The 25,155-nt window shown below is 46.6% G+C and overlaps 1 protein-coding gene across 1 annotated transcript; it reads right to left on the bottom strand.

The window, feature by feature from the left end:
- Positions 1-24,551, bottom strand: LOC144327928 (cytochrome P450 2J2-like). Its single transcript, XM_077929661.1, has 9 exons — positions 24,476-24,551; positions 24,228-24,390; positions 23,558-23,707; positions 23,195-23,355; positions 11,622-11,798; positions 5,061-5,202; positions 2,150-2,337; positions 1,576-1,717; positions 1-223 (listed from the first exon to the last, which is right to left on the bottom strand). Exons 2-9 carry the CDS (start codon positions 24,388-24,390, stop codon positions 30-32), a joined length of 1,317 nt encoding a protein of 438 aa, XP_077785787.1. The 5' UTR covers positions 24,476-24,551; the 3' UTR covers positions 1-29.
- Between the last annotated feature and the right edge of the window lie 604 nt (positions 24,552-25,155).

Below are 25,155 nucleotides of genomic sequence, written 5' to 3'. Positions count from 1 at the left end.
TGAGAGTTAAATGGTGCTTTTAAACAAAATCAGAGGTTTGCATTGCCACGGGGAATAGCACAGAGTTTATAAGGATGGGGATGTGTTGTAGCCCCTAGTAAAGGCTCTTGATTGAGTTCTTTCACTCCTTCTGGCAGCTGGAAGCTGAATTTTCTCAGCAAGCTGGTCAGGAAGATGAAGATTTCGATCTTTGCCAGCTGCATTCCCAAACAAATGCGAGACCCTGAAGAGGAGACATGGGAAAGTCAGCAACTGAGTAATAATTTACTTATCAGTGTAAATTACTTCGCAGCTATAAAACATGCTATACTGTATAATACTTTGGAGAACTAGACATAATTAGGAAAGTGAAATAATCAAGAAGAAGAGGAAGAGGAAGAGGAAGAGGAAGAGGAAGAGGAAGAGGAAGAAGAAGAAGAAGAAGAAGAAGAAGAAGAAGAAGAAGAAGAAGAAGAAGAAGAAGAAGAAGAATTTATACCCCGCCCATCTGCCTGGGTTTCCCCAGCCACTCTGGGCAGCTTCCAACCAAATATTAAAAACATAATATAGCATTAAGCATTAAAAACTTCCCCAAACAGGGCTGCCTTCAGATGTCTCCTAAAAGTATTATAGTTGCTTATTTCCTTGACATCTGCTGGGAGGGTGTTCCACAGGGCAGGCATCACTACCGAAAAGGTCCTCTGCCTGGTTCCCTGTAACCTCACATCTTGCAGTGTGAGTTCGCCAGAAGGCCCTCGGCGCTGGATCTCAGTGTCCGGGCTGAACGATGGGGTTGGGGACGCGCCTTCAGGTATACTGGGCTGAGACACTTTGGGGCTTTCAAGGTCAACACCAAAACTTGGAAACGGACTGGGAGCCAATGTAGGTCTTTCAGGACGAGTGTTATATGGTCTCGGCGGCCACTCCCAGTCACCAGTCTAGCTGCCGCACTCTGGATTAATTGCAGTTTCCAAGTCACCTTCAAAGGTAACCCCACGTAGAGCACGTTGCAGTAGTCCAAGCAGGAGATAACTAGAGCATGCACCACTCTGTGGAGACAGTCTGTGGGCTGGTAGGGTCCAGGGAGTCCTCCATACCCACCCGCCCCCTGTCCCCCAAGAACAGTACTTCTGTCTTGTCACGGTTCAACCTCAGTCGGAAGTGGGATAGTTTAACTGCAGACTCAGTTCTGAATATAGTTTCATAGCAGGCTAAATTGCATTCCATGAAAAGAGGTGGGGGAGCTTTAGCCTTGTCACCTGAAAAGAAGTTGGATGGCATCCAGCTGTGACGTGTGACAGGGAGCGACAGCACCCTGGTGCTGGCAGTGTTACCTCTCTCAGGGACAGGGCAATGGGGTGGTAAGTGTGAAGTGTGAACCCCATAAGGGTTTGGGTACCTGTGAGTCCAAAAGCAGCCACCCAGAAATTCCCTAAATTATCAACTGCCTTGCCCCATCCTGCTGACCAGCAGTGCTGCCAAAGGGATATTGCATCCATTCTGCCCTACTGTCTTGCTGATGATGATGTCATTTCCTGGAAGCCAACCACTAAGCATGTCTATAGACCCCAACTCAGCTTGGACTTTTGCATTCACCTGCACCAAATGGCAGATATTCTTCTCTGTCCACAAATTGTCCATTCTTGTCCAAGAAATGATTCGGGTTGAACTCTGCAGGAGTCTCCCATTGTGTTGGATCAAGAAGAACAGAGCGCAGATCAAGAAGAATGGCAGTCCCCTGCAAAGAAGAAAGAATTAACTTGGAATGCATTCAGATCAACACATTCCAGGATTCTCCCTCACTCTCCCAGGACGAATCTTTGCAGAGTTCAAACTGAATGGAGTTTGGGGGGGACAGGTGGGTATTTAACAGTGGCCATATTCATCCTCAACTTCTTTCTATTAAAAAAATATTTCTATACAAGCAGAAACACAGCAGGGCCTCCCCCAACACCTGTTTCAAAAAGGCCTCGCTGAGACCTTTGGCCACTGCATGCTCCTCTGAGGTGCCACATGGCCCCAGGAATAGCACTAGTGAAACATGTCTGCAGGTGGAACTCCTGTTTTAGACTACACAGGAAGTTTCTGCATGGCTGGGGGCATCTCTGAATACGCAACCTACTCATAGACTCTTGGGATACAGGCGTGCAGCTGTATCACTCTTCTTTACCTTGGGAAAGAGAAAACCACGCATCTTCACATCCTTTGTACATTGCCTAGGAGCCCCAATAAATAAGACATATTTAAAGCGCTGCATTTCATGAATCACAGCATTGGTGTAGGGCAGCTTCTTCGTATCTTGATAGCAGATTGTGTGAGAAGAACCTAAAGCATCTTCTATCTCCTTGTGGACTTTATCTGAAGAAAATTATGGAAACAGAAGCTTTATTTTGAATATATAAACTTCATTCTCCCCCCAGTACTTGGCATGGGCTAGAGCAGTAGCCAGAAGATCAAATGGAAAACAGATAATCCAAAGTTTGTTTTGTTTAAAGGGAACTACATAACAAGGAAGATTAGGAGCCTCACCAATTGTTGGGGTGGATCTACTCACGGGGGGCGGGGAGACTGGGACCACTATAAATAAGTCAGTAATTAAATCGTTACAACAAAAGAAAAGAAAAAGCTATGTAAAAATTGCATAGAAATTTCTTTTAGTCTCTGGTGCCATCTGGTGTTGCATATTTATAACACATTGAAAACTTTTCTGTCTAATGTAGCTGAGTTCTTGGCAGTGGCATAGGAAGGGAGAGGGGGCGCACCGCTCCGAGTACCATCCTGAAGGGGGCGATATTTGGCACGGGGCCCCTCACCCCGCACCTCCCAAGCCAACGCCGGCACAAGTGGCAAAGCATCGGCAACCACCGTCCCCCTGCCTGCCTCCCCAGCTCACTGCAAGGTGGGCCAAGTCCTGCTCTCCCTGCCCGTCTATGTCCCATCCTTAAAGGCTCCTGCGGAGATGTAGCTGCGGCTCCCCCCCCCCCCCCCGCGCGCCATCATGTCCAGAGCGTCTTTGCAGAGCTTGCCTGAGCATGTTGCTTTTGGTTTCCCCGCAGCCCTCATTTAAAAGCCTGTCGCGCACAGTCCAAGGTCTTTGCTGCTTTTGTTGGGGGATTCAGTGAGCTGTAAATTATCCCGTGAGTTTTACTTGGCAAACTGGGGGGGAAACCCTGGGAGTTTTCTTCTTCTTTTGTCTTTGTGCTCCAGTACTCAAGGGGTGGTGGTGGAAATGAATTGCTGAGAGGAGAATCACATTGTTCTGTTCTTTGTGTTTTTTTAACTCTGGGAGGAGTGCGGTTTGCCACCCGATTTTGTTTTGCTTTTAACCCTCTGGAAGGGCGTCCAAGGATTTCCTGTGTTTACTCCCGAGTAAGCAAACTTTGGATACAACACAGTAAGTTTTGCTAATAGGAGAGGAAAATACATATTCCCCAACAATGCAGTTTTAGCAGTTTTTATTGTGTCTCTAGGCTCATCCTCGCCTGTTGTCTTCTTCTGCTTATTTTTTAAAGCACCAGCCACTTGTCTTCTGGAACATGTTGCACTCCCTTCATCACTGAGTTGCCCTTTTGAGTTAATTCTCTAGTCCTGTGATTGCATGTGTACATGTGACAAGAAGAGCATTGTACATGTTTCCATGCTACATTCACACATTACGCTTCCTGCTGTTTCATTCATGCATGCCTTTCAAACTAAGATTGAATGGTGCTTTTTTCCTTTGCCAGATGAGAACGACACTTTTCAGAAAGCTTTTCACTGTGACTCCAGAAACCCTTTATGGACAGTGGATTTGGCCCCTATTGGATCTGTTGTGATATTATAGATTTCTGAGAGAGAGAGAAGACGGTGGTCCGGGCTCCTGTCCATCGCTCTGAGCATGGGCATAGCCGGGGGGGGGGGGACAGTGCCCCCCCCCCAGATACACAAAAATCATTTTAAAGCCAGTAGCACATGTGAAAAGGATCTAGGCCACAAGTTCAACATGAGTCAACAGTATGATGCAACAGGGGGAAAGGCCAATGCTATTCTAGGCTGCATCATCAGAAGTGTTGTTGTTGTTGTTAATTGAATTTATATACCGTCCTATACCTGGGTGTCTCAGGGTAGTTCACTGAATAAGAAGTATAGGGAAGTCACAGTCCTACTCTCTTCTGCCTAGATCAGACCACACTTGGAGTCCTGTGTCCAGTTCTGGGCACACCAGTTTAAAAATGAAATTGACACATTGGAACGTGTGCAGAGGAAGGCAACCAAGATGATCAAGTATCTAGAAACCAAGCCTTATAAGGAACAGTTGAGGGAGCTGGGTATGTTTAGCCTAGAGTCTCTGCTAGTTCTCATGTAACCGGAGAGTTCCTTTCGCTTCTGAGTCGAAGTGTGAGTCGATGTTAGCTATAACGATGTTACGTTATAAAAACTGAATGTGCTTCATAAAGAAGAATGAATAACGTGAAAGACAGAAGAGGATATGTATGTTCCTGGCTGAATATTGGGAGGGGGTCTATTATGTCAAGTTGTTGGGGTGTTTTTGCTTAAAGGAACAGCATAACAAGGAAAACAAAGAGTCTTCATGAATGCTTTTGAAGACTGTGAAGTTTGAAGAGAATGCTCGGGTTAAAGAAGATTATATATTTACCATTATTATAATTCAGAGTGTTGAGAACGCATAAAGGAAGACAAATAAGTTGTATAGGAGGAAATATGATTTGAAACTATGATTGATGGTTATATGGTTAGATAAAGGAAGAATAACTCTACTTAAATAACTGGGGAAATGTTATAGTTAAATGAAAATCTAAGCAGGAATTTAAATATGCACAGCCAGTGGAAATTGAGGAAAGGATGGAAAAGTAACAGAAATGAGGGGAAACTATGTTATTGTTTCTTTTCTCTCGTTCCTTTGCTGCTAACATTTTGAACGGGGAATGGGAGATAATCAACTTTAAAATTTGTTGTAAATTTGAATTAATTTGCTGTCAATTTCTTAATTTTTTGGGAAAATCATTAACAATTAATTGACACAAGAATTACAGTCCACTCTAGAGATCAAAGGAAGCCCTGCACAGGTCTCCCTCTCTCACCTTGGATATCTGGATGACTTGCCAGGAGGAGAAGTGCCCATTTCAGAGAAGTGGTGGCTGTGTCTGTCCCTGCTACAAAGAGCACGGAAATACTATAAGCCATGTTTTCTTCATCATAGGTGGACTCTGGGTCGTTTTTGCTCTGATTTTGAAAACGGGGAAAGTGTCATGTCATTTACATGCATTACAATCTGTCCTTCAGCACTTATTACTCCCCCTGCTCCTATTAGCATACCACCAACACATGAGGGGTGAGGTGTCCTCTTACACTGCCTGAGGTGACATAGGAAGGTGCCACCTCCACTGCCCTGCTGTCACTGCCACCTCCTGTCGCAAGAGACAAGGGCCCTGCAGGACTTGACATCTTTTCGCAGGGCCTGTAAGACAGAGCTGTTCCACCAGGCCTTTGGTCAGGGCGCAGCCTGACTCCCTCCTTTGGCAATCTCTACAAAGCTTTAGTCTATGGTTGCCATCAATTTGTATTTTAATTAATTTTTAGAATGTATTTATAATGTTGTACTGTTTTAGTGTTGTTAGCCGCCCTGAGCCCGGCTTCGGCTGGGGAGGGCGGGATATAAATAAAATTTATTATTATTATTATTATTACTTTGGTCACACAGCAGTGCCCACAATGTGCTAACAACAACAGTGAGGACAGTGAAATATTGCAAGCTTTTGGTGAAATCTTGCAGGAAACTGCCACCGCTCCACTTCTCCACTACTGGCAGGCTAGGATGCCTCCTGTTGCCATTCCACTGCCCAAGGCAGCTGCCTCAGCCTGCCTCATGGGTGGGCCGGCCCTGTGCTTCGTAGCTGGTTGTGACAAGAGACCCATGCACACATTCCTGTGTACACAGCAGTAGCTGCTGGTGCTGCATTTGAGAATCTGTGGGTTGGGGTAATAATCCAACACTGGCAGGTGATGAGGGATACAAAAGAATCTCTCTGGCAGCAGGTATTCAAAATGTGCACTAAACATATTTAACCATTCTTTAGTCAATCTTTGAGTGTTCAAAGATTGTTCCAAGAAGGCAAGATGAAAAAATATTTTGACTGAAATATACTCAGAGTCGCAAAGTGATTTCATGCTCTTTATTCAGCTCATAGTGGTGAGGAGGAATGAATGAATGTCCCCTCAAAGTATCTGCTTTATATACATTATTTACACAATGGGCTGCACATGATTGGCTAATTCCGGAATTCTACTGTAAGCCAATCAGGTTGTGGATTCACTTCTATCTGGAGCATGATTGGGTAGTTCCTGCCAACCAATCATACTGCTGCTTTGTTCTAGGACCAATCAGACTGCTGCATTCTGAATCCTATTGTTCTAGGACCAATCAGACTGCTGCCTTTTTGATCCTATTGTTCTAGGACCAATCAGACTGCTGCAGTTTGGATCCTATTCAACTCAGTACATAACACCCCTCCCCTCTAAGTTCCAGTCCTGCCCGGAAGGTCGCGTTCATAGTCCTCGAGGTACGCCGGCGGCCTACGTGTGCGTTGCGGCCTGGGGTGTTCCCTGGTCCGGGGTTCAGGTTCTGGCTCGTGTTTCAAGGATGCTGGCTGTGATGGGGCTGTTTGGTCTGGCGCAACCGGCTCGCTCAGTCGTGGTTCTGGTTCCGGTGTCCTTTCGGCCTTGCAGGTCCTCTCTGTATTTACTGATTCTGCCTCTCCTGCTGGCCCCTCGTGCTCTATGGGCCTCACTGCCCCTCTGTTCCCTTGGGACTCCTCTGCCCTTTCCTCCTCCTGGTTTTCTCCCGGGAATCGTCGCCGTATCTGGTCGCAGTGGCGGCGCCAGCATTGCCCCCCATCCGTTAGCACCTCGTACGACACGGGGCCAGTGACCCTGGTGACTGTGGCGGGTACCCATGCTGGGCCTGCCCCAAAATTCTTTGCGTACACTGGGTCCTGAGCCTTGAAGGTCCGGGGGTTCTTGCCTTCCCCCACCACTACCTCATCCTGAGCTCTATCGGGGTGAAGGCGGTCCAATCTGATTGCAAGGCGCTGACCCATTAGTAGTTCAGCGGGGCTCCGGCCAGTCGTTGAGCTGGGGGTGCTGTGCTGTGCTAGAAGGAATGTGGCTAGGCGGTACTCCCAATCCCCTTGCGTCATGCGGCGAAGGGTGTCCTTGCGTCATGCGGCGAAGGGTGGTCCGCACCATGCGTTCTGCTTGGCCATTGGTGGCAGGGTGGAATGGCGCTGAACGGATGTGGCGGATGACGTTCTGCGCTGTGAAGGTTTGGAATTCTCCTGACGTAAATGCAGTTCCGTTGTCTGAGACGAGAGTGTCAGGGAGCCCGTGGGTTGCAAACAGCCTGCGTAATACCCGGATGGCTGCGGACGTAGAAGTGGACGGTACCAGTGCGACTTCCAGCCATTTGGTGTAGGAGTCCACCACTATGAAGAATGTTTTCCCCTGAAAGGGGCCAGCGAAGTCCACATGCAGGCGTGACCATGGTGCTCGGGCGGACTCCCAGGACTGGACTGGGGCCCTTGGGGGATCTGGGCGGGATTCTTGGCAGGCCTGGCAGTGTTTGACCCAGGCCTCTATCTCTCCGTCGATCCCCGGCCACCACACATAACTCCTGGCAAGGGCCTTCATTCTTACTACCCCTGGGTGTGTCTCGTGTAGGGCTGTGAGGACCCTTTTTGGAGGGGCTGGGGAACAACGACCCTGCTTCCCCATAACAGGCACCCCTGGTGGGCCGACAGTTCATGTTTGCGGGTTGTGTAGCCGGCGAATTCTGGCCCGGGGCTGCTGCTGGGCCATCCCCTCCACACCCAGTCCAGGACCCGGGAGATGACCCTATCTTTCTTGGAATGGTGTGCAACTTCTTGTGCCTGAATGGGGCGGTCGGGAAGCAGCTCCAGGCTCATAACCTCTTGTGCAGGTGCTGGGTCGGGGCCTGTTTCCGGTAGTGGTAGCCTGCTGAGGGCGTCCGCATGGCCCATCGCCTTCCCCGGACGGTGAATCAGTGCATACTGGTAGCTGGCAAGGAAAATTGACCACCTGAGGACGCGAGGAGACAGCACTTGTGGGGTCTGCTTTTCAGGGGCAAACAAGCCAAGCAACGGCTTGTGGTCAGTCACCACGGTGAAGGGCCGCCCGTACAAGAAATCATGGATTTTTTTTACTCCCTTCACGATTGCCAGACCCTCCTTGTCGATTTGCGAGTAGTTCCGTTCGGTTGCATTGAGTGCCTGGGAAAAGTATGCCACTGGTACCTCTCTTCCATCCGGGAGTTGGTGTCCCAGGACAGCGCCAATTCCATAGGGCGAGGCATCGCATGCCAGCACCACCGGCAGCCTCTCGTCGAAGTGTGCCAAGACCGAGTTTGAGACAAGCAAGTCCTTGACTGCCTGGAATGCGGCCTCCTGGTGCTAGCCCCACACCCAAGGGGCCCACTTGTCCAGGAGTCTGTGTAGGGGCTCCGCTACCGCCGCCTTGTGGGGAAGGAAGGAATGGTAAAAGTTCAATAGTCCCAAGAAGGCCTGAAGTTCAGTCTTGTTCTTGGGCGCTGGGGCATCACAAATGGCCCGTACCTTGTCCCCCGTCGGGTGGACCCCTTCTGCGTCCACCATAAATCCCAGAAAGTCCACCTGAGGCACTCCTAGTAGACATTTTTCCCGCTTCACCTTGAGACCCGCCGTCTGGAAACGGTGCAGAACGGTGCGGAGGCGGTCCTCAAACTCCTCTGGTGTGGGCCCGGCAATCAACACATCATCGAAGAAGGGGGTGACGCCAGGAATCCCTTTAAGGAGCGAGTCCATTAGATTCTGGAATATGCCTGGTGCCACACTGACACCGAATTGCAGCCGCTTTACCCTGAACGCTCATCTGTGCGTCACAATTGTCTGTGCCTCTGCTGTGGCCTCATCTACTGGCAGCTGTTGATATGCTTGGGCCAAGTCCAGCTTGCCAAAAATTTTCGACCCAGCCAGGGTGGCAAGGACATGGCTGACCACTGGCACTGGGTATGCATGGGCCGTGAGGGCCTTGTTTATGGTACATTTGTAGTCTGCACAGATGCGGACCGAACCATTAGGCTTGATGGGTGTGACGATTGGGGTTTCCCAGGGGGCATTAGGCACCGGCTCCAGCACTCCTTGCTCCACGAGCCAGTCCAATTCCTCGTCTATGCGTGGTTTCAGGGCGAACGGAACCCGGCGGGCCTTGAGCCTGACCGGTCGTACTGCGGGGTCAAGCTGTAGAGCAATGGGGGGGGCCATATACTGTCCCAATTTCCCATCGAAAACCCCCGGAAATTCCTTGCATATGGCGTCCACGTCCACTTGTAAGCTAGTGTGGTTCACCCCGGTGACGGCTAGCCCCAGTGGTCCAAACCATGCCAATCCCAGTAAGCTAATGTAGGGCCCCTTGACCACAAGCAAGTCCAGTTGCCGCGTCCGCCCTCGGTATTGCACCCTGAAGGTCCCCACCCCCATTGTGGGGACCTTACGTTTCTGGAAGTCCCGGAGGGTGAATGGGGCCGGCCTGAGTTTGGGACCCCCAGTAGGACACAGTTTCCTTAAGGTCCTTGCCGAGATTATGGATAGAGTTGAACCCGTGTCAAGCTCCATGCGGCATGGGGCCCCCTCTATCTGTACCTCGACATAAATTTTCTCTACATTGGGGTGGGGCAACTGGTATACCTGGAAGTCCGTGAGCTCCGTCGAGTTGCCTTGGTGTGTTGGGCCCCGGGACCTGGGGCTCTTGGATTGGTCATCTGATGCCTGGCGTCGGGTGGGCCGAGCCCGACACACCCGGGCGATGTGTCCCGATTTTCTGCACTGCCTGCACTCTGCGTTGCGGAAACGGCAGGTCCTCCTCTCGTGACTTTCTCCACAGCTTGCGCAGTTCCCTCCTTCTCGTCGAGGCAGCTGTGGTATGTGGGCTGCTTGAGTGCGCTGCTGTACTCGGTGCACCTCCTCCCTGTTGGATCCTGAGTCGTCGGTGAGGTCTTCGTGGTGGACCCTCGGTTGGGACGGCTGGCTCGGCCGTGCCTCTTGCGTCGACCTCTCGGCAGCTTCCGTTGCCAGGGCCTCCTCCAGAGCGACCTGGAACGTTAGGTCCTTCTTAGCGTAGAGGCGTCGTTGCAGCTTCTCATCCTTCAGGCCACCGACGAGGCGGTCACGAAGCATGTTCTCCAGCTCTGAGAAGTTACAGAACCGGGCGGCTTGGCGGAGAGAGGTCACAAACCCAGTTATGGTTTCTCCAGGGGCTTGCCGCTTTGCGTAGAAGGCATTTCGACGAGCCACCACTGAGGGCTGTGGTGAAAAGTGCCCCTTCAGCTGTTCCATTATTGTTTTGTATGGAACAGTAGCGACGTCTTGAGGCGCAAGGAGAGCCCAGGCGATTTCAAACGTCTCTTCTCCGCAGACGCTGAAGAATATCGCCCTCTTCTTGGCGTCTTCTTCGTCGGTGACCCCTTTGGCTTCTAGGAGGAAGGTGAAACGGGAGGCGTACGCTTCCCAGTCTCCAGATGCTGGGTTGAATGGCGAGAAGCTGTTGTCGGTTGCCATTCTGAGTTCCTTGTGTCCCGGAGCTGAAGCCTGGATACACGGTGCGAGGCAGCGGTGCGGCAGGTGGCGATGCTGCGGTGCTGTGTGTGGCAGTCAGCTCAGCGGGATCCCACCTTCGTCGCCAGTGAAATATACTCAGAGTCGCAAAGTGATTTCATGCTCTTTATTCAGCTCATAGTGGTGAGGAGGAATGAATGAATGTCCCCTCAAAGTATCTGCTTTATATACATTATTTACACAATGGGCTGCACATGATTGGCTAATTCCGGAATTCTACTGTAAGCCAATCAGGTTGTGGATTCACTTCTATCTGGAGCATGATTGGGTAGTTCCTGCCAACCAATCATACTGCTGCATTGTTCTAGGACCAATCAGACTGCTGCATTCTGAATCCTATTGTTCTAGGACCAATCAGACTGCTGCCTTTTGGATCCTATTGTTCTAGGACCAATCAGACTGCTGCAGTTTGGATCCTATTCAACTCAGTACATAACATTGACCTTTCTAGTGTAGGAATAAATGAGGCAAGAGTTTGAAGTCATATTTAGTTTAGGAACATTTTCTTTAGGATTTGTTTCGCCCCCTGCTGATGAAAGTGAGGAGTGATTTTTCCTCTTGCTATGCATTGTAATGTGTAATGAAACATCTGCCACAATACACTTGGTGAGTTGGCCATTCATACTATTTGGGCATTCTTACTGTTTGGGCACCACAGGCAACATTTCAGTGGTGAGTATGTTCCCATGAGTTTTACAGGGGTTTTCAAACGTTTTTGCCCACTGCCCTGTTGGATCCATCATCTGATCTCCAGTGCCCACTACCCTAATAAAAAACATTATGCAAGATTAGTGGTTTGCACAACTCACTAAGAAAAATAATTATCCAATAAAATTGAAAAAAGTAACTCAATGTCATTTTCAACTGAGATTCAGGAAAAAAATATTGGTGTCCTTGGAAGAGATTAGCATTCACTTATAACAGGAAATATAACGATTCCTTGGATGAGCAGCATTCAGTTTCAAAGCAGATACTTACTTTCTCCATCTGAAGCAGATAGAAATCAATGAGATCCTGTGGATCATGCAGAGACTGATTCTCCTTATGCTTCTCTATCTCCTCCTTTGCAAATGAAAGCACCATCTCTGAGCAGGACAAGGCCTTCTTGTGGGGCCCTGGGAGATGTTTCATGAGCCATGGGAGCATTTCATAAAGCTAAAGGAAAGATAGCAGACATTCCGTCATTACCATGAGGAAGCTTGGTCATGTAGTTCATGAGTCAATTCATTTGAATTAGTACTTAAAACATGACCCAGATTATTCTTCAGAGCTAGCACATTAGTTTTGTTGGGATTCGCAGGATACTGGATAAGTCTGCAGGCTTCAACAGGATGATGCAATACTCTGCTGGGTCAGAGTGACTCAGCAGGAGTGTGATTAGTGTGATTGGCTATCACCTGTTTTAAAAGGAAAGCCTGTTTAACAGTGGGTGTGGTGGTTGTGCTGTAGTGTGGTGGTGCTGTGGTGGAGAGTATTCGTTTGTAAGTACTCTGTATGGACTGTTTCTTTTGTAAATGCCTGTATATAGCTCACATTAAAAAAGGCTGCACTGGAAAAACCTGGAACTCTTAGTGTCTCGCTGAAAGCGCCGCGTGGAATACGCGACAGGGTTATGGGCCCAGCACGCTCCCGCTGCGCAAGAGTACAGGTGGCAGTTATCTAGCCGTGGGTGCTGGAGGTGAGCTGCAGGGATGGAGCAGTCCAGAACTGGCGTGTTGCTGGAGAAGCTGACGGCCACAAACTACAGCATCTGGTCGGTCCACATGCAACACTTCCTCAAGCGTGAGGGCCTGTGGAAGGTGGTGGAAACTCCACCGCAGCCCCCTGAGGAGGATGAGGACGACGATGAAAAGCTGGCACTAGCAGAGGCCCAGCTTGAAAAGGATGAGAAAGCTTTGGCTACGATCATCCTTGGAGTGGACGACAGCCAGCTAGTCTACGTAGCTGATAAGGTGACGGCAAGTGAGGCGTGGAATGCGCTCAAGGCTGTCCATGTGCGAGAGACAGCTGGCTCACTGATAACACTGACCAGGAGACTGTACCGGTGTCGGAAGAAACCGGGGGACTCCCTGGTAAACCACCTAAAATTCCTAACAGGCTGTTTCCAGGAGCTAGCCTTAAGAGGGAGGCCTGTGGGGGAAGAGGACAAAGTCTTTATAGTCCTGAGTTCCCTTGATGACAGCTATGATATGCTGGTCAACTCCCTCGAGTCTGTAGAGACTGATAAGCTGACTCTGGAATACGTTACCAGACGGTTGTATGCAGAGGAGGACAGGCGTGCAGAGCGAAAGATGACCTCAGCCCAGCTGTTGGAGCATCCCAGAGGGAACAACAGCCGGGAAGAGCAGAGGTGTCGGGAGCTGGAGAAACAGCCAGGAGGAGCTGCTGCAGACCAGCCGGTGGTCAACAAAGTAAAAATGTGTTTTTGCTGCAAGTCCAGTGGACATCTGCTGCAGGACTGCCCGAGAAAACAGCAAAAACAGCAGAAGCACAAGAGGCAGCAGAGAGAGACCACCGCTTGAGTGTCTGCAGATGGTCAAGAAAATGAAGAGCTGTGGGTTCTGGACAGTGGAGCTTCTCAAACCTTTTGTAAAAGAAAAGGACTGCTAACTGATGCTAGGGCTTCAAACAAAAAACATGTAAGTCTTGCTACGGGCCAGAAAGCTAATGTGGTTTGTGAGGGGGAGGTTGTGTTCCCACAGCTGGGACACACATTCAGGAATGTGTTGTGTGTGCCTAGTTTGCAAAACAATCTCCTGAGCATTCCTGACTTGGCAAAAGCAGGCTTTGAAGTAAACTTTGTGGGAGATCAGTGCCAGATAAAGCAAAATGGGGCAGTGTTGGCAAATGCTAACCTTAGAACTAATATGTATGTACTGCAGTGTGAGTCTAAGGTTGCGAATGTGCAAAATGTCCCAACCCATGATATGTGTATTCATCTCCTGCACAGGCGTCTGGCTCATGGAAGCTATAAGGTGCTGAACAAAACATTGGAGTTGTGTGGGGGGATGAAAAACATAAAAAGTTGTGATAATTACTTAGACTGCAATATCTGCAAGGAGGTTAAAAGCAGAGCTTTCCCAGTAGCAAGAGCAAGCCAGAGAGAAACCAAAAAACCACTGGAGTTGATTCATGCTGATGTAACTGGTCCTTTTCCACCAAGTGTCTCCCATAACAAGTATTGTTTGATCCTAGTGGATGACTATTCGAGATTTGGCTGGGTCTATCCATTAAAGCAAAAGTCTGACGTTGCCCAAACTTTGAAGTTTTGGGTAAGAAGGGTAGAAAGGCAACTTGGCGAAAAGGTGTGCTCTATTCAGACAGACAGGGGAGGAGAGTTTATGGCAAGCTCCCTAAGAAACTGGTTGCGTTCCCAAGGGATTAAACATAGGCTTACCAATGTGGCGACGCCTCAGGAGAACGGGGTAGCAGAGCGTAGGGGAGGTGTCTTGCAGACACAAATGAAAGCATTGTTAGCAGATGCAAATCTTCCAATTAAGTACTGGGCTGAGAGTATTAAGACCGCAAATTATATTGGGAATCGCTTGTGGTCAAGGATACTAGATGACATACCCTATAAAATTCTCTATAACAAAAGTCCCAGTTTGCAACATTTGAGAATCTTTGGGACAAAGGCATGGGTTGACATACCTGTAAAAAACCGAAGAAAAGGTGGGAAAAGGGCACAGCAGTTGCTGTTTCTTGGGTATGAAAGTGGTACGAAAGCCTATAGGTTTGAAGATGATAAAAATCTTTTGAGTTATAGTCGATCAGCCAGCTTTAATGAGCAAAGAAATTGGCCCAAGATACATGCAAACCTGCTGCCAGAAAAAGTTTTACTGCCGAGCATACCTGATAAGGCAGTTGAAACAAAGCTAAGAATTGGCAGCTCTCCCAGAGAAACTGAAAGGGAGGAGGTAAAGGTTGAGCATTTTTCTCCAGCTGCTAGCATAAAGCAGGGGAGAGAAGAAAGTGCAACAGGGACAGGAGGAGGTAAATCTCCAGAGTCAATCCACCCCAAAAGCAGTCCTGAAGGTAGCCCAGGGGGTGAGATTAATGAACCAAGGAGGTCTGCAAGAAATAATAAAGGTCAACCTCCAGACCGTTATGGGTTCCCAGCCACCATAAACCAGGTTTGTGTAACTGAGCCAGAAAACTTTGAAGAAGTGCAAGAGTTACCTACTCTAGAGAAAGAGGCGTGGTTAAAGGCAATGCAGGCAGAGTATAACTCTCTGCTAAACAACAATGTGTTTGTACCTACAGAATTGCCTGAAGGTAAAAAGCCCATAAGCTGTAAGTGGGTTTTTAAAGTGAAAAAACTGGCTGATGGTAGTTGTCAGAGGAAAGCCAGGTTGGTTACAAGGGGCTTTACACAAAGGAAAATGATACATTATGATGAAGTGTTTGCCCCAACAGCAAAGGCTGAAACAGTAAAATCAGTTTTAGCAATGGCAAGTCTGAGAGGGTTAAAAGTTAATCATTTTGATGTTGCCTCAGCATATTTAAATGCTCCTATTGACGCCGAGGTGTATTTACAGCAAATACCAGGTTATGAGCTGGAAAAAGACAGCATGGTGTTAAAACTGCAAAGGGCACTATACGGTTTACACCAAAGTGCACGTCTATGGCATGAATGCATAGACACAACTTTGAAAAAGATGGGATTCAAACAAAGCCTGGCTGATTCCTGTTTATATTCAGCAATGGTGCAAGGAAGTGTTTGTTATTTACTTTTGTATGTTGATATCTGTCTAATAACAACTGCACAAAAGCAAGTGTCTTGGTTTATAAACAGCCTAGGTAACAAATACAAACTGAAGTATTTGGGAAAGATTCAGAATTACTTAGGAGTAGAGGTTCAGAGAAATGAAGAGGGTGTCTACTCTCTGAGTCAGAAGGAAAAAATTGAAAAGTTACTGAAGACATATGGAATGGAGAGGGCAAATGAGGTTGACACGCCCATAACTACCCAGTACAAAAATGAACCAGAAGGGCAAAAATGTGAGAATGCAACAGTGTTTCATTCTCTGTTGGGTTCTCTGTTATATTTAAGTTGTTGGACAAGACCCGACATAACATTGGCAGTGCATATGTTAAGCCAAAGAAGTGCAGACCCGGCTCAGAGAGATTGGGTAGCACTTAAAAGAATCCTAAGGTATCTGAAAGGCACAAAAGATTACAAACTGGTGCTGGATACAGGATATGATCAGCAAGTGTATGCATACGCTGATGCCAGCTGGGGGGACAGAGAAAATGGAAAGTCTACCACTGGCTATGCCATATATATTGGAAATGCCCTGGTTCAGTGGAAATCCCAGAAACAAACATTTGTTGCCACAAGTACTTGTGAAGCAGAGTACTCAGCCATAAGCGAATGTGTATCACAAATAGAATGGTTTGCTTGCCTAACAAAAGAGCTTGGAATACCTTCTGAAATGCCAATCACTGTGCTAAGTGACAACATGGCTGCACAACAGCTTGCTAACCAACAGAACTTTAAAAGCAAGAGTAAACATATTGCTATAAGATACGGAAATGTAAAAAAATGCTTTGGAAAGAAATGTGTTAAAGGTACAGCACTGTAACACAAAATGTAATGTGGCAGATTTGTATACAAAATGTTTGGAAGCTCCTAAGTTTCGAGACTTAAGAGAATTATTAGGTCTCAAGCCTTTGACTTAAGGAGGAGTGTTGGGATTCGCAGGATACTGGATAAGTCTGCAGGCTTCAACAGGATGATGCAATACTCTGCTGGGTCAGAGTGACTCAGCAGGAGTGTGATTAGTGTGATTGGCTATGACCTGTTTTAAAAGGAAAGTCTGTTTAACAGTGGGTGTGGTGGTTGTGCTGTAGTGTGGTGGTGCTGTGGTGGAGAGTATTCATTTGTAAGTACTCTGTATGGACTGTTTCTTTTGTAAATGCCTGTATATAGCTCACATTAAAAAAGACTGCACTGGAAAAACCTGGAACTCTTAGTGTCTCGCTGAAAGCGCCGCGTGGAATACGCGACAAGTTTGCGTCTCCCTGAGAAGAAGGTAGGAGTCTGCATCTTCTCTTGAATCTCAGAATGACTGGTTCTGGGAAATATCTCTAGCCAAATATGTGAAAGAAAACTAGGGGTCAAAGTATTTGTTGGGAAGTGGGGGTGGCTAGAGAATACAATTGGGGAAAATTCAAGTCAGTTCACATTTAAGAGTGAATTTGCCTGATAGGCAAATTGAAACACAGCAATCCTTTGAAATGTGCAGTTCTCCAAATCTTGCAATGCAGTTTTAAAATTCATCTTATTTTTTTTTTATTTAATTCCCCAGTTCCCCAGTCAAGTAATGCCCATCTCTTCCTTCAAAAAATCAAACCTTTAAGAAGGGAGCTTTTCCTCTTTCCTGGTTTTCTCATGAAAGATAAATTACTTACATTTTCTGAATACACCTCTCTAGCAAACACTTTGGAGGTTGGGTCTCTTCCATAGCCTTTCCTTGCAATAACTTTGTTCCCAATAACAAATAATATTAAATAAGACAAATACATATCCTGGGTTTGCATCATGGCAATCTGAGGTGAGAGGGCGGAGAAAAGAGCCGATCCCCATATAAATAAATGCTAGCCAAGAGGTCTCAGAGTAATGAGAAGGAGGAGGCAAGGAAGAGGCAGGAGAGAGAGAAGGGGGAGGCAAGGGCTAATTCATTTCCACATACCAAGGTTTGAACGGGACATTTGAAGAAGAATGTGGTGAATTTGACAAGGCTCTGGGTGAAATTGATCAGGAGGAGGGAGGCAAAGCATGCCTCTCAACACAGTTCTGCTTGAGATTTTCTTTGGCAGGTAAAAAAAATTCTTATTTTAAGAGAAGCCGGTGAGGAAGGGATGTGGAGCACAGCAGGATGGGAAGGAGAAGTGTTAAAGTTTGCCTTTTGGTGGCTTGTTGCAGCCAGCAGAAGAAGAGGGGACAGAGAAACACATTACAGCATGGGTAGGCAAACTAAGGCCCAGGGGCTGGATCCGGCCCAATTGCCTTCTAAATCCGGCCCGTGGACGGTCTGGGAATCAGCGTGTTTTTACATGAGTAGAATGTGTATTTTTATTTAAAATGCATCTCTGGGTTTTTTTCTGGGGCATAGGAATTCGTTCTTTCCCCCCTTTTTTTTCAAAATATAGTTCAACCCCCAACAAGGTTGGAGGGACAGTGGACCAGCCCCCTGCTGATAAAGTTTGCTGACCCCTGCATTACAGAGAAAGAAAAGGGGGGGCTCAATCTCAGATTAAATTTAAACCTCATCTCCGTTCTCCAACACTCTATCCTCTATCATAATGGAATCCAGAATGCTCAGTGGGGAACATAATCATGGAACTTTGAAGTGTCAGGCATAGCCCTATTGGCTTTAGCCCAAACGTAGCAGAGTTTTCCTGCACAGCGAAGAAGCTAGTTGCGGCAGTAATGACTAGTCAGCTAGACTCAGAATAACTATTTACAGGATTTATTAAAAGGAGAAAATAAAACCAGCAGAGTTTCTGCATACAAAAACAAAGCAAAATAAACCCTCTCTTTCTCTCTCTCAAAACCATACACAGCACTTCTACTCCTAGCAACACCTCACATCAAACTGAACTAGCAATCCCTTGATAACAGAGTTGAGTGCTGGTCGTTAACCAATCAGAGTAAGTAGTTTCTAGGTCAAGCAGACCTGGGCTTTCTGCCAAGAGTAAATTGACACCAGCCTGAGTTAATTGTGCGAAGCTAGAATCTGCAAGTTTCCCACGAGAACCAATTAACAGAAACTGAACACCCCCTCACAGATTCTGCTGAACAATTAACACCAAATACACCTATGTAGGAGATCATTTTTCCAGCAAACCTAAACCCTTGCACATTCGCTTGTTCTTTACCTTTGCCAATGGTTTAGTTAACACATCTGCTACATTTTCTTCACTTGATACATAAGTACAGGTGATTACATTGTCTTGTACACAGCAACGTACATTTTGGTATTTTACAGAGATATGTTTGGAACGTGATTTGAAACCCTCTGTTTTACTTAAGGTTATACAAGCTTGATTATCAATGTAAACTTGTACTGGTTCTCCACAATTTACATTTAAATCTGCTAACAAATGCTTGAAATAAATCACCTCGTTGCACAATTCACTCAATGCGGCGTACTCTGATTCCGTTGATGACACACTTACAACGTCTTGCTTGCGTGACCGCCAGCTGATTAAAGCTCCACCGACCATTATGACTAGTCCTGTGACAGATTTTCTATCCGGCAAATTTCCCCAGTCACTATCACAGAAGCAACTCAACATTTCATCCTCTGAAGAATTTAATTGTAACATATAGCCAATTGTCTGTTTGAGATATCTCAGAACTTGTTTTACCCCTTTCCAGGCATTTAGTGTGGGTTTTGAGACCAATCTACTTAATATGCCTACTGCATAGCTAATATCAGGTCTGGACCACTGTGCTAGATACAATAAACTTCCAATTACAGAGTGATATACATCAGGATGTTCAAATTCAGGACTCTCATCTATATGAAGTGTTTTTATGAAACCTGGATCCATAGGCACCACTGCCCCTTTGCAATCCTGCATCCTGTATGTAGTCAGTAGTTGTTTAACTTTGTTCTGCTGACTAATTAGGCAGCTGCCATCTTGGGCCCAGCACACTTCCAACCCTAGATATGTCCTAACCGGGCCTAAGTCTTTCACTTTGAACTTACTGGACAATTGCTTGGCAAACCTTTTAGTTTGTTTATCTGTTTTGCAGGCATACAAAACATCATCTACATAAATCAGACAAAACTCTTGATCACTGCCTGTACCACGTACATAAACACAATTGTCAGCTGTACTCTGCTTGAAACCAAATGACACTAAGGCCTCATGGAAACATTTGTTCCAAGATCTTGCAGCCTGTTTGAGACCATATAGAGCTTTGTTTAATTTTAACACTCTATTGGAACCTGTCTCATAACCAGGCGGTTCGGCTAGATACAGGTCTTCTGATATTGATGCATGTAAATATGCAGTCTGGATATCAAAATGGTTTAACAGGAGTTTTCTCTTTGCTCCAAGCGTTAAAATCAGCCTTACACTGTCCCCCTTAGCAGTAGGGGAAAAAGTCTCGTCATAATCTTTTCCAGGCCTCTGAGAGTATCCTTGAGCCACTAAACGAGCTTTGTACTTGTACTCTCCTGTCACCAGAGGTTTAAGTTTGTACACCCACCTGCAGCCTACAATCTTTGCCCCCTCAGGCGCTGCTACTGGTGTAAAAACCTTGTGCTCGTTCAGAGAGGACATCTCTTCCTCCATTGCCTGTTTCCAGAGCTCTGCCTCCTCTTTTGGTAACTTTAACACCTCCTGAAAACTCTTGGGTTCTGCAATTACACTAAACACATTTGCAGTATCTGGGGAAAAACGCACCGGAGGCACTCCTTTGTTTTGTCTTTTAGATCTTCTGGGAGAAAATTTTTCTTCTGACCCACTTTCCTCTTCAGAACTGCGACCTCTCTTTTGTTGCTTAGCAACTGGTCTTTGGCTAACTCCACTTTCTTGAGAGCTCTTATCTGAACTTTCCTCCCCCTCAGACTCTGATTCTCTGTGTCTACTTTCAGAGTCATGAAGCTCCTGGGAAGGTTCAAACCAAACCTCAGTATTGGCATGTAGTCTCTCCCAGCCACTATGTTCACAAAAACTGGCATTCCTGGAGATCACAATGCCATTTGTCCCTTCAGCAAAACGGAAACCTTTTCCCAGCTCCTGGTAACCCACAAACACTAACTGTTTGGTCTTAGGATCTCCCTTCTTCCTCATTTGTTTCAGAATTAATACCCAGGCTTTTGATCCAAACACATGCAAATGGTCAATTTTGGGTTTTTTCTGAAACAATTTAAAGTACGGGGTTGTACCTATTGTTTGATGAAAGAGCCTATTTTGGAGATAACACGCGGTGAGCATGCTCTCCCCCCAATAAGACATGGGCAAATCAGCATCATCAAGCATGGCAAACATCATATCTTGTAAAGATCTGTTTTTTCGCTCTGCAACGCCATTCTCCTCTGGGGGAAAAACGTTCGTTTTTCTATGCCCAATGCCACGCTTTTGTAACCAATCTTTAAAAGCATTTGACATAAATTCGCCACCTCTGTCCGTCTGAATCCTTTTGAGTTTAATGGACAGAAATCTTTCCACAGATGCCACCCAGCCTTTAAACTTAGTGAACACGTCACCCTTATTTTTCATGGGAAAAACCCAAGAATAACGTGTAGCGTCATCCACAATTGTTAGTGAAAAGCGCGATCCACCCCTACTTACAGCAAATGGACCAATTACGTCCATGTGAACCAGCTGTAGCGGTGACTCACTAACTCTGTCACTTCTGGGGTAAGAGACTCTGTGGGTTTTAACCTTTTTACACACATTACAATCAAGGTACTTGTTACAACTCTTTAAATTACCCCCATCAGCCAATTCAGACATTTTTAGTACACTTTTCCAGCAAGCATGCCCCATTTTCCTATGCAATAAGTGCACACAGTTGTCATGTATAGCTTTGTTATTCACTGCAGGCTGAGATTTACTGACTACTGCTGCAACTTGAGATCCTGCTTTAAGCCAAAACAAGCCTCCCTCTGACCTAGCAGTGCCTAAAATCTCACCAGCCTTCTTAATAATGCAACTGTCTCCTTCAAAATGCACTTTAAACCCAGCTTTTAGCAAACAATCTACAGACATCAGATTGCTCCTTAATGAAGGCACACAAAGTACATTTTGCAGGCATTCACGAAGACAAGGAACAAAAACTGCACCCCCCGAAATCACTTCAGAAGTACTTCCGTCTGCTAGAGCCACTTGGCTGCGCTGTGCTGAGTTCTTGGAAACAAACAATTCATCTGAATTCACGATGTGGCGAGATGCTCCCGAATCGACCACCCAGACAGCTTGTTTCTCATCAGCAATCTTGACCTCGCCGGTCACCAGCTGAGCCGACTGCTTTCGTTTGAAGAATTTCTTTTTCCGCTGCTGCTGCTGATCTCGTCTCTGCTCCTGCACCGGTAACTGAGACTTGACCAACTCCGGACATTGTCGTTTTAGATGCGCTGAAGACCCACATCGGAAACAACGCCTAACAGCAAACGCTGACTCCTCACCGGCACGCTGCTTTCGCTCCACCTCTGGCACGGCATGAGAACTCCTTCCAAACCGCCCACCTGTAGAAGCCTCTGCAGCCAACGACCTTTCTTGCCTCTTCTGCCATTCTTCAATCAAACGCCCAGTAACGTAACTGACTGATAAATCATGCTCCTGCATGCCTTCTAGAGACAAAACTAAATTATCCCAGCTTTCCGGGAGAGAACTCAAAATAATAGCCACCTTCTCCTGCTGGTCTAACGCACAGTCTCTTTCCTGTAGCGCTGCAAACTTTAACTGTAAACTGTGTAGGTGTTCCTGCATTGTAACCCCAGGCTGTAACATTGCCTTGTACAATGCCTTGCGAATGAACAGCTTGGAAACCGCTGTCTCACGCACATGGAGTTCTTTAAGTGCTTGCCACACACCCCTAGCTGTCTTGATTCCCCTCACATACGGCAACTGGGAATCTTCCAGCCCCAAGACAATTGTAGCCCTTGCTCTTTGGTCTTTATCGAGGTCTTCATCATCAGGCTTCGCAGGAAACTTACTCACCACTTGCCAGAGACGATCCCTCTGCAGCACTGCCTGCATGCGTTCCGACCACAGCAAGTAATTGGAGTCATTCAGACGCTCAAAAGCCATCTGAACTGGTTGTGAGGCCATCTTGAGAGCGATGTCCCTGGAACCCGGAACCAGCTACTCACGACCACCGAGAGAGAAAACAGGAACCACAGCACCCAGCACTCACACGCTGCAGCTGTTGTCCTTGTGTCCACTGCGTCACCAGCTCACCACAGTCAGGAACCAGCCAGAGTCCATCTGCTGCACCAACAGGAACAACAACTTCTGGAACTACTGGAACCGACACCGTTGATGCTGACACCACCGCAACTCAGGCTGGCAGCACAATGCCCATAACCTCATGGAACTTTGAAGTGTCAGGCATAGCCCTATTGGCTTTAGCCCAAACGTAGCAGAGTTTTCCTGCACAGCGAAGAAGCTAGTTGCGGCAGTAATGACTAGTCAGCTAGACTCAGAATAACTATTTACAGGATTTATTAAAAGGAGAAAATAAAACCAGCAGAGTTTCTGCATACAAAAACAAAGCAAAATAAACCCTCTCTTTCTCTCTCTCAAAACCATACACAGCACTTCTACTCCTAGCAACACCTCACATCAAACTGAACTAGCAATCCCTTGATAACAGAGTTGAGTGCTGGTCGTTAACCAATCAGAGTAAGTAGTTTCTAGGTCAAGCAGACCTGGGCTTTCTGCCAAGAGTAAATTGACACCAGCCTGAGTTAATTGTGCGAAGCTAGAATCTGCAAGTTTCCCACGAGAACCAATTAACAGAAACTGAACACATAAGGCCCCTGGGAGACTTCTCTGAATCAGCAGGAATGAAAATGACTACTCACAGCATGAACGAAGCTTCCTAGAAATTTTGAGAGAAAATCCAAGTCTTCTATCAGCTTCTGGAACTGTTCATCCTCAAGAGGAAACCGGTGCCCAAAAGCCACAGCACATATCACGTTGGAGACTGAATTAGTGATGGGCATGGAGGGGTCAAGTGGTTGTCCTGCAAAATAATGTTACACTAATGTGAGTTCAGCTGCTCCTGTTCATCCTGAGAGTGGGATTTCATGGTGGCCAAGAGAAACTGCTGGGATCTCCATTGGGAACCAAGAAAAACATATCGCATTCCTTTCTAAAATGGACAGAGGTAGGACACAAATATATCTCCATATGCCAGCTCAGCACCATCACTTAGCATCACATACCCTTTGAACGTGCAAAAACCTCCACGAGCTGACGGGCCTCCTCTGCTACTTGCTGCTCCATGCCTTTCTTCCCCAGTCCCAGCTTCCGCAGAGTGACTACACTAAAGCGTCTATGTTGCCTCCAGGTGTGACCATTTGAAAATATAATACCTATGAAAAATTAGTGAGAAATTCTTCCTTACAGAAATTAATGTTACAATTAAGTTACCAGCCAAGAAGAAACTTTGTTTACTGAAGTTCATGCCCTGGAATGTGCAAGCTATTCAGTATCTCTGAGGCAAACAATTACAAGACGATGCAAAGTCTGCCTCAGTGTATTTTACGAGTACCTCAGCAGAAAGAGCGGAGAGTTCAAGCTTTTCATCCAGCGCTGAGAGCCAGGACAGTCAATGCATTGCAACTGCAACAGGAAACAAGCTTCTACCTGCAGTTCAATCTAACCACAGTGTAGTACAAAGCACTTGTTAGAGTAGACTAATGGAAATTAATAGACCCACATTAGCCATGCCCATTAATTTCAGTGGGTCTTCTCTGATAAGAACAGGCACTGCATAGAACCCCTATTTCCTGTTCAGTACAACATTAATAGAAAACCTTTGTTCTCTTTTTCCAGACAGCCACTTAAATGTTTTCTTCGGGGGAAGTACCAGCAGAAATTCTCATTACCTACCTTTTCCTTTTGTCATAGTCATAAGGAAAGGAGTCTGTGGTCGGTCTTCAAATTCTTCAGAGTGGTCAATGAGTGCTTCTTTCACTGCTTGGAATCCACACACTATTATGAAGGGTTGATATCCTGCCCAAAGGGTGTAAATGTTTCCATATTGCTTTGCCATCTACCATTTGGGTCAAAAGAGAGAAGAGGAACGCTATGTTCAGATAGTTATTTCAACCGAATATGTGAGCTTCAGCCTTCCTCACCTCTTAAGCATCTCACTATACTCTCTTCTCTTGCCAGCATCTCCTTTTCTTTCTTTTGTTCCTTCCTTCATTCCAACCCATTTGTTTTACTTCCTCCTGCTTGTTTTTTTCCCTGCGTGGGATCAGAGCAGCAGAGAGGCACTTCATAGTCTACAGCCATCTGGTGACAGGCAAGTAGATGAGCCAGCCATTGCCAGAGGCTTCTTCATCATCACCATAAAAACATTTTGTGCGGGGATGTGGAAACTGGAGTCCACCAGATGCTGTTGGACTGCAACTCCCATCATCCCTGACCATTGGCCATGCTGGTTGGGGGAGATGGGCATTGTAGTCTGGAGGGTATCAAGTTGGTATAAGCTTGGTTAGAGCACTGGGTCAGGTTTATGACCCACGGTGGGTCACAACAGCAGAGGCAGAAGGTTACCCAAAGTTGTGGTAAGGAATTAAGAAGAGGATGGAATTAAGTGGTAAGGAATTAAGAAATACCTCTCTGAGTAATTTGGCGTATAAATGTATTAAACAAACAGACAAAATAAATATTGTCTTGTGTCTTCCCTGGCTACATACGAGTTACAAAAGTCCCATGGCTTTCCTGGGAATAGCTAATGATCTCCTGCTACACTGCTAAGTTGGTGTCCATTCATCTATTGGAAGAGAAGAAGTGCATAGCATTCTGGGCC

This window comes from Podarcis muralis, chromosome 6, assembly GCF_964188315.1.
Source record: "Podarcis muralis chromosome 6, rPodMur119.hap1.1, whole genome shotgun sequence".
In the NCBI taxonomy this organism is placed as follows: domain Eukaryota; kingdom Metazoa; phylum Chordata; class Lepidosauria; order Squamata; family Lacertidae; genus Podarcis; species Podarcis muralis.
This window is presented reverse-complemented; position numbering and strand designations above follow the sequence as displayed.

Bases quoted from the DNA above. Each gene is read 5' to 3' on its own strand.
- LOC144327928 (XM_077929661.1), bottom strand. From the start codon at position 24,390: ATGGCAAAGCAATATGGAAACATTTACACCCTTTGGGCAGGATATCAA. The intron at 2,338-5,060 runs GTGAGAGAGGGA...AATTTTCTTCAG, and splicing joins AAGTCATCCAGATATCCAAG to ATAAAGTCCACAAGGAGATA. The intron at 1,718-2,149 runs GTAAAGAAGAGT...TCTTCTTTGCAG, and splicing joins GTGGTTTTCTCTTTCCCAAG to GGGACTGCCATTCTTCTTGA.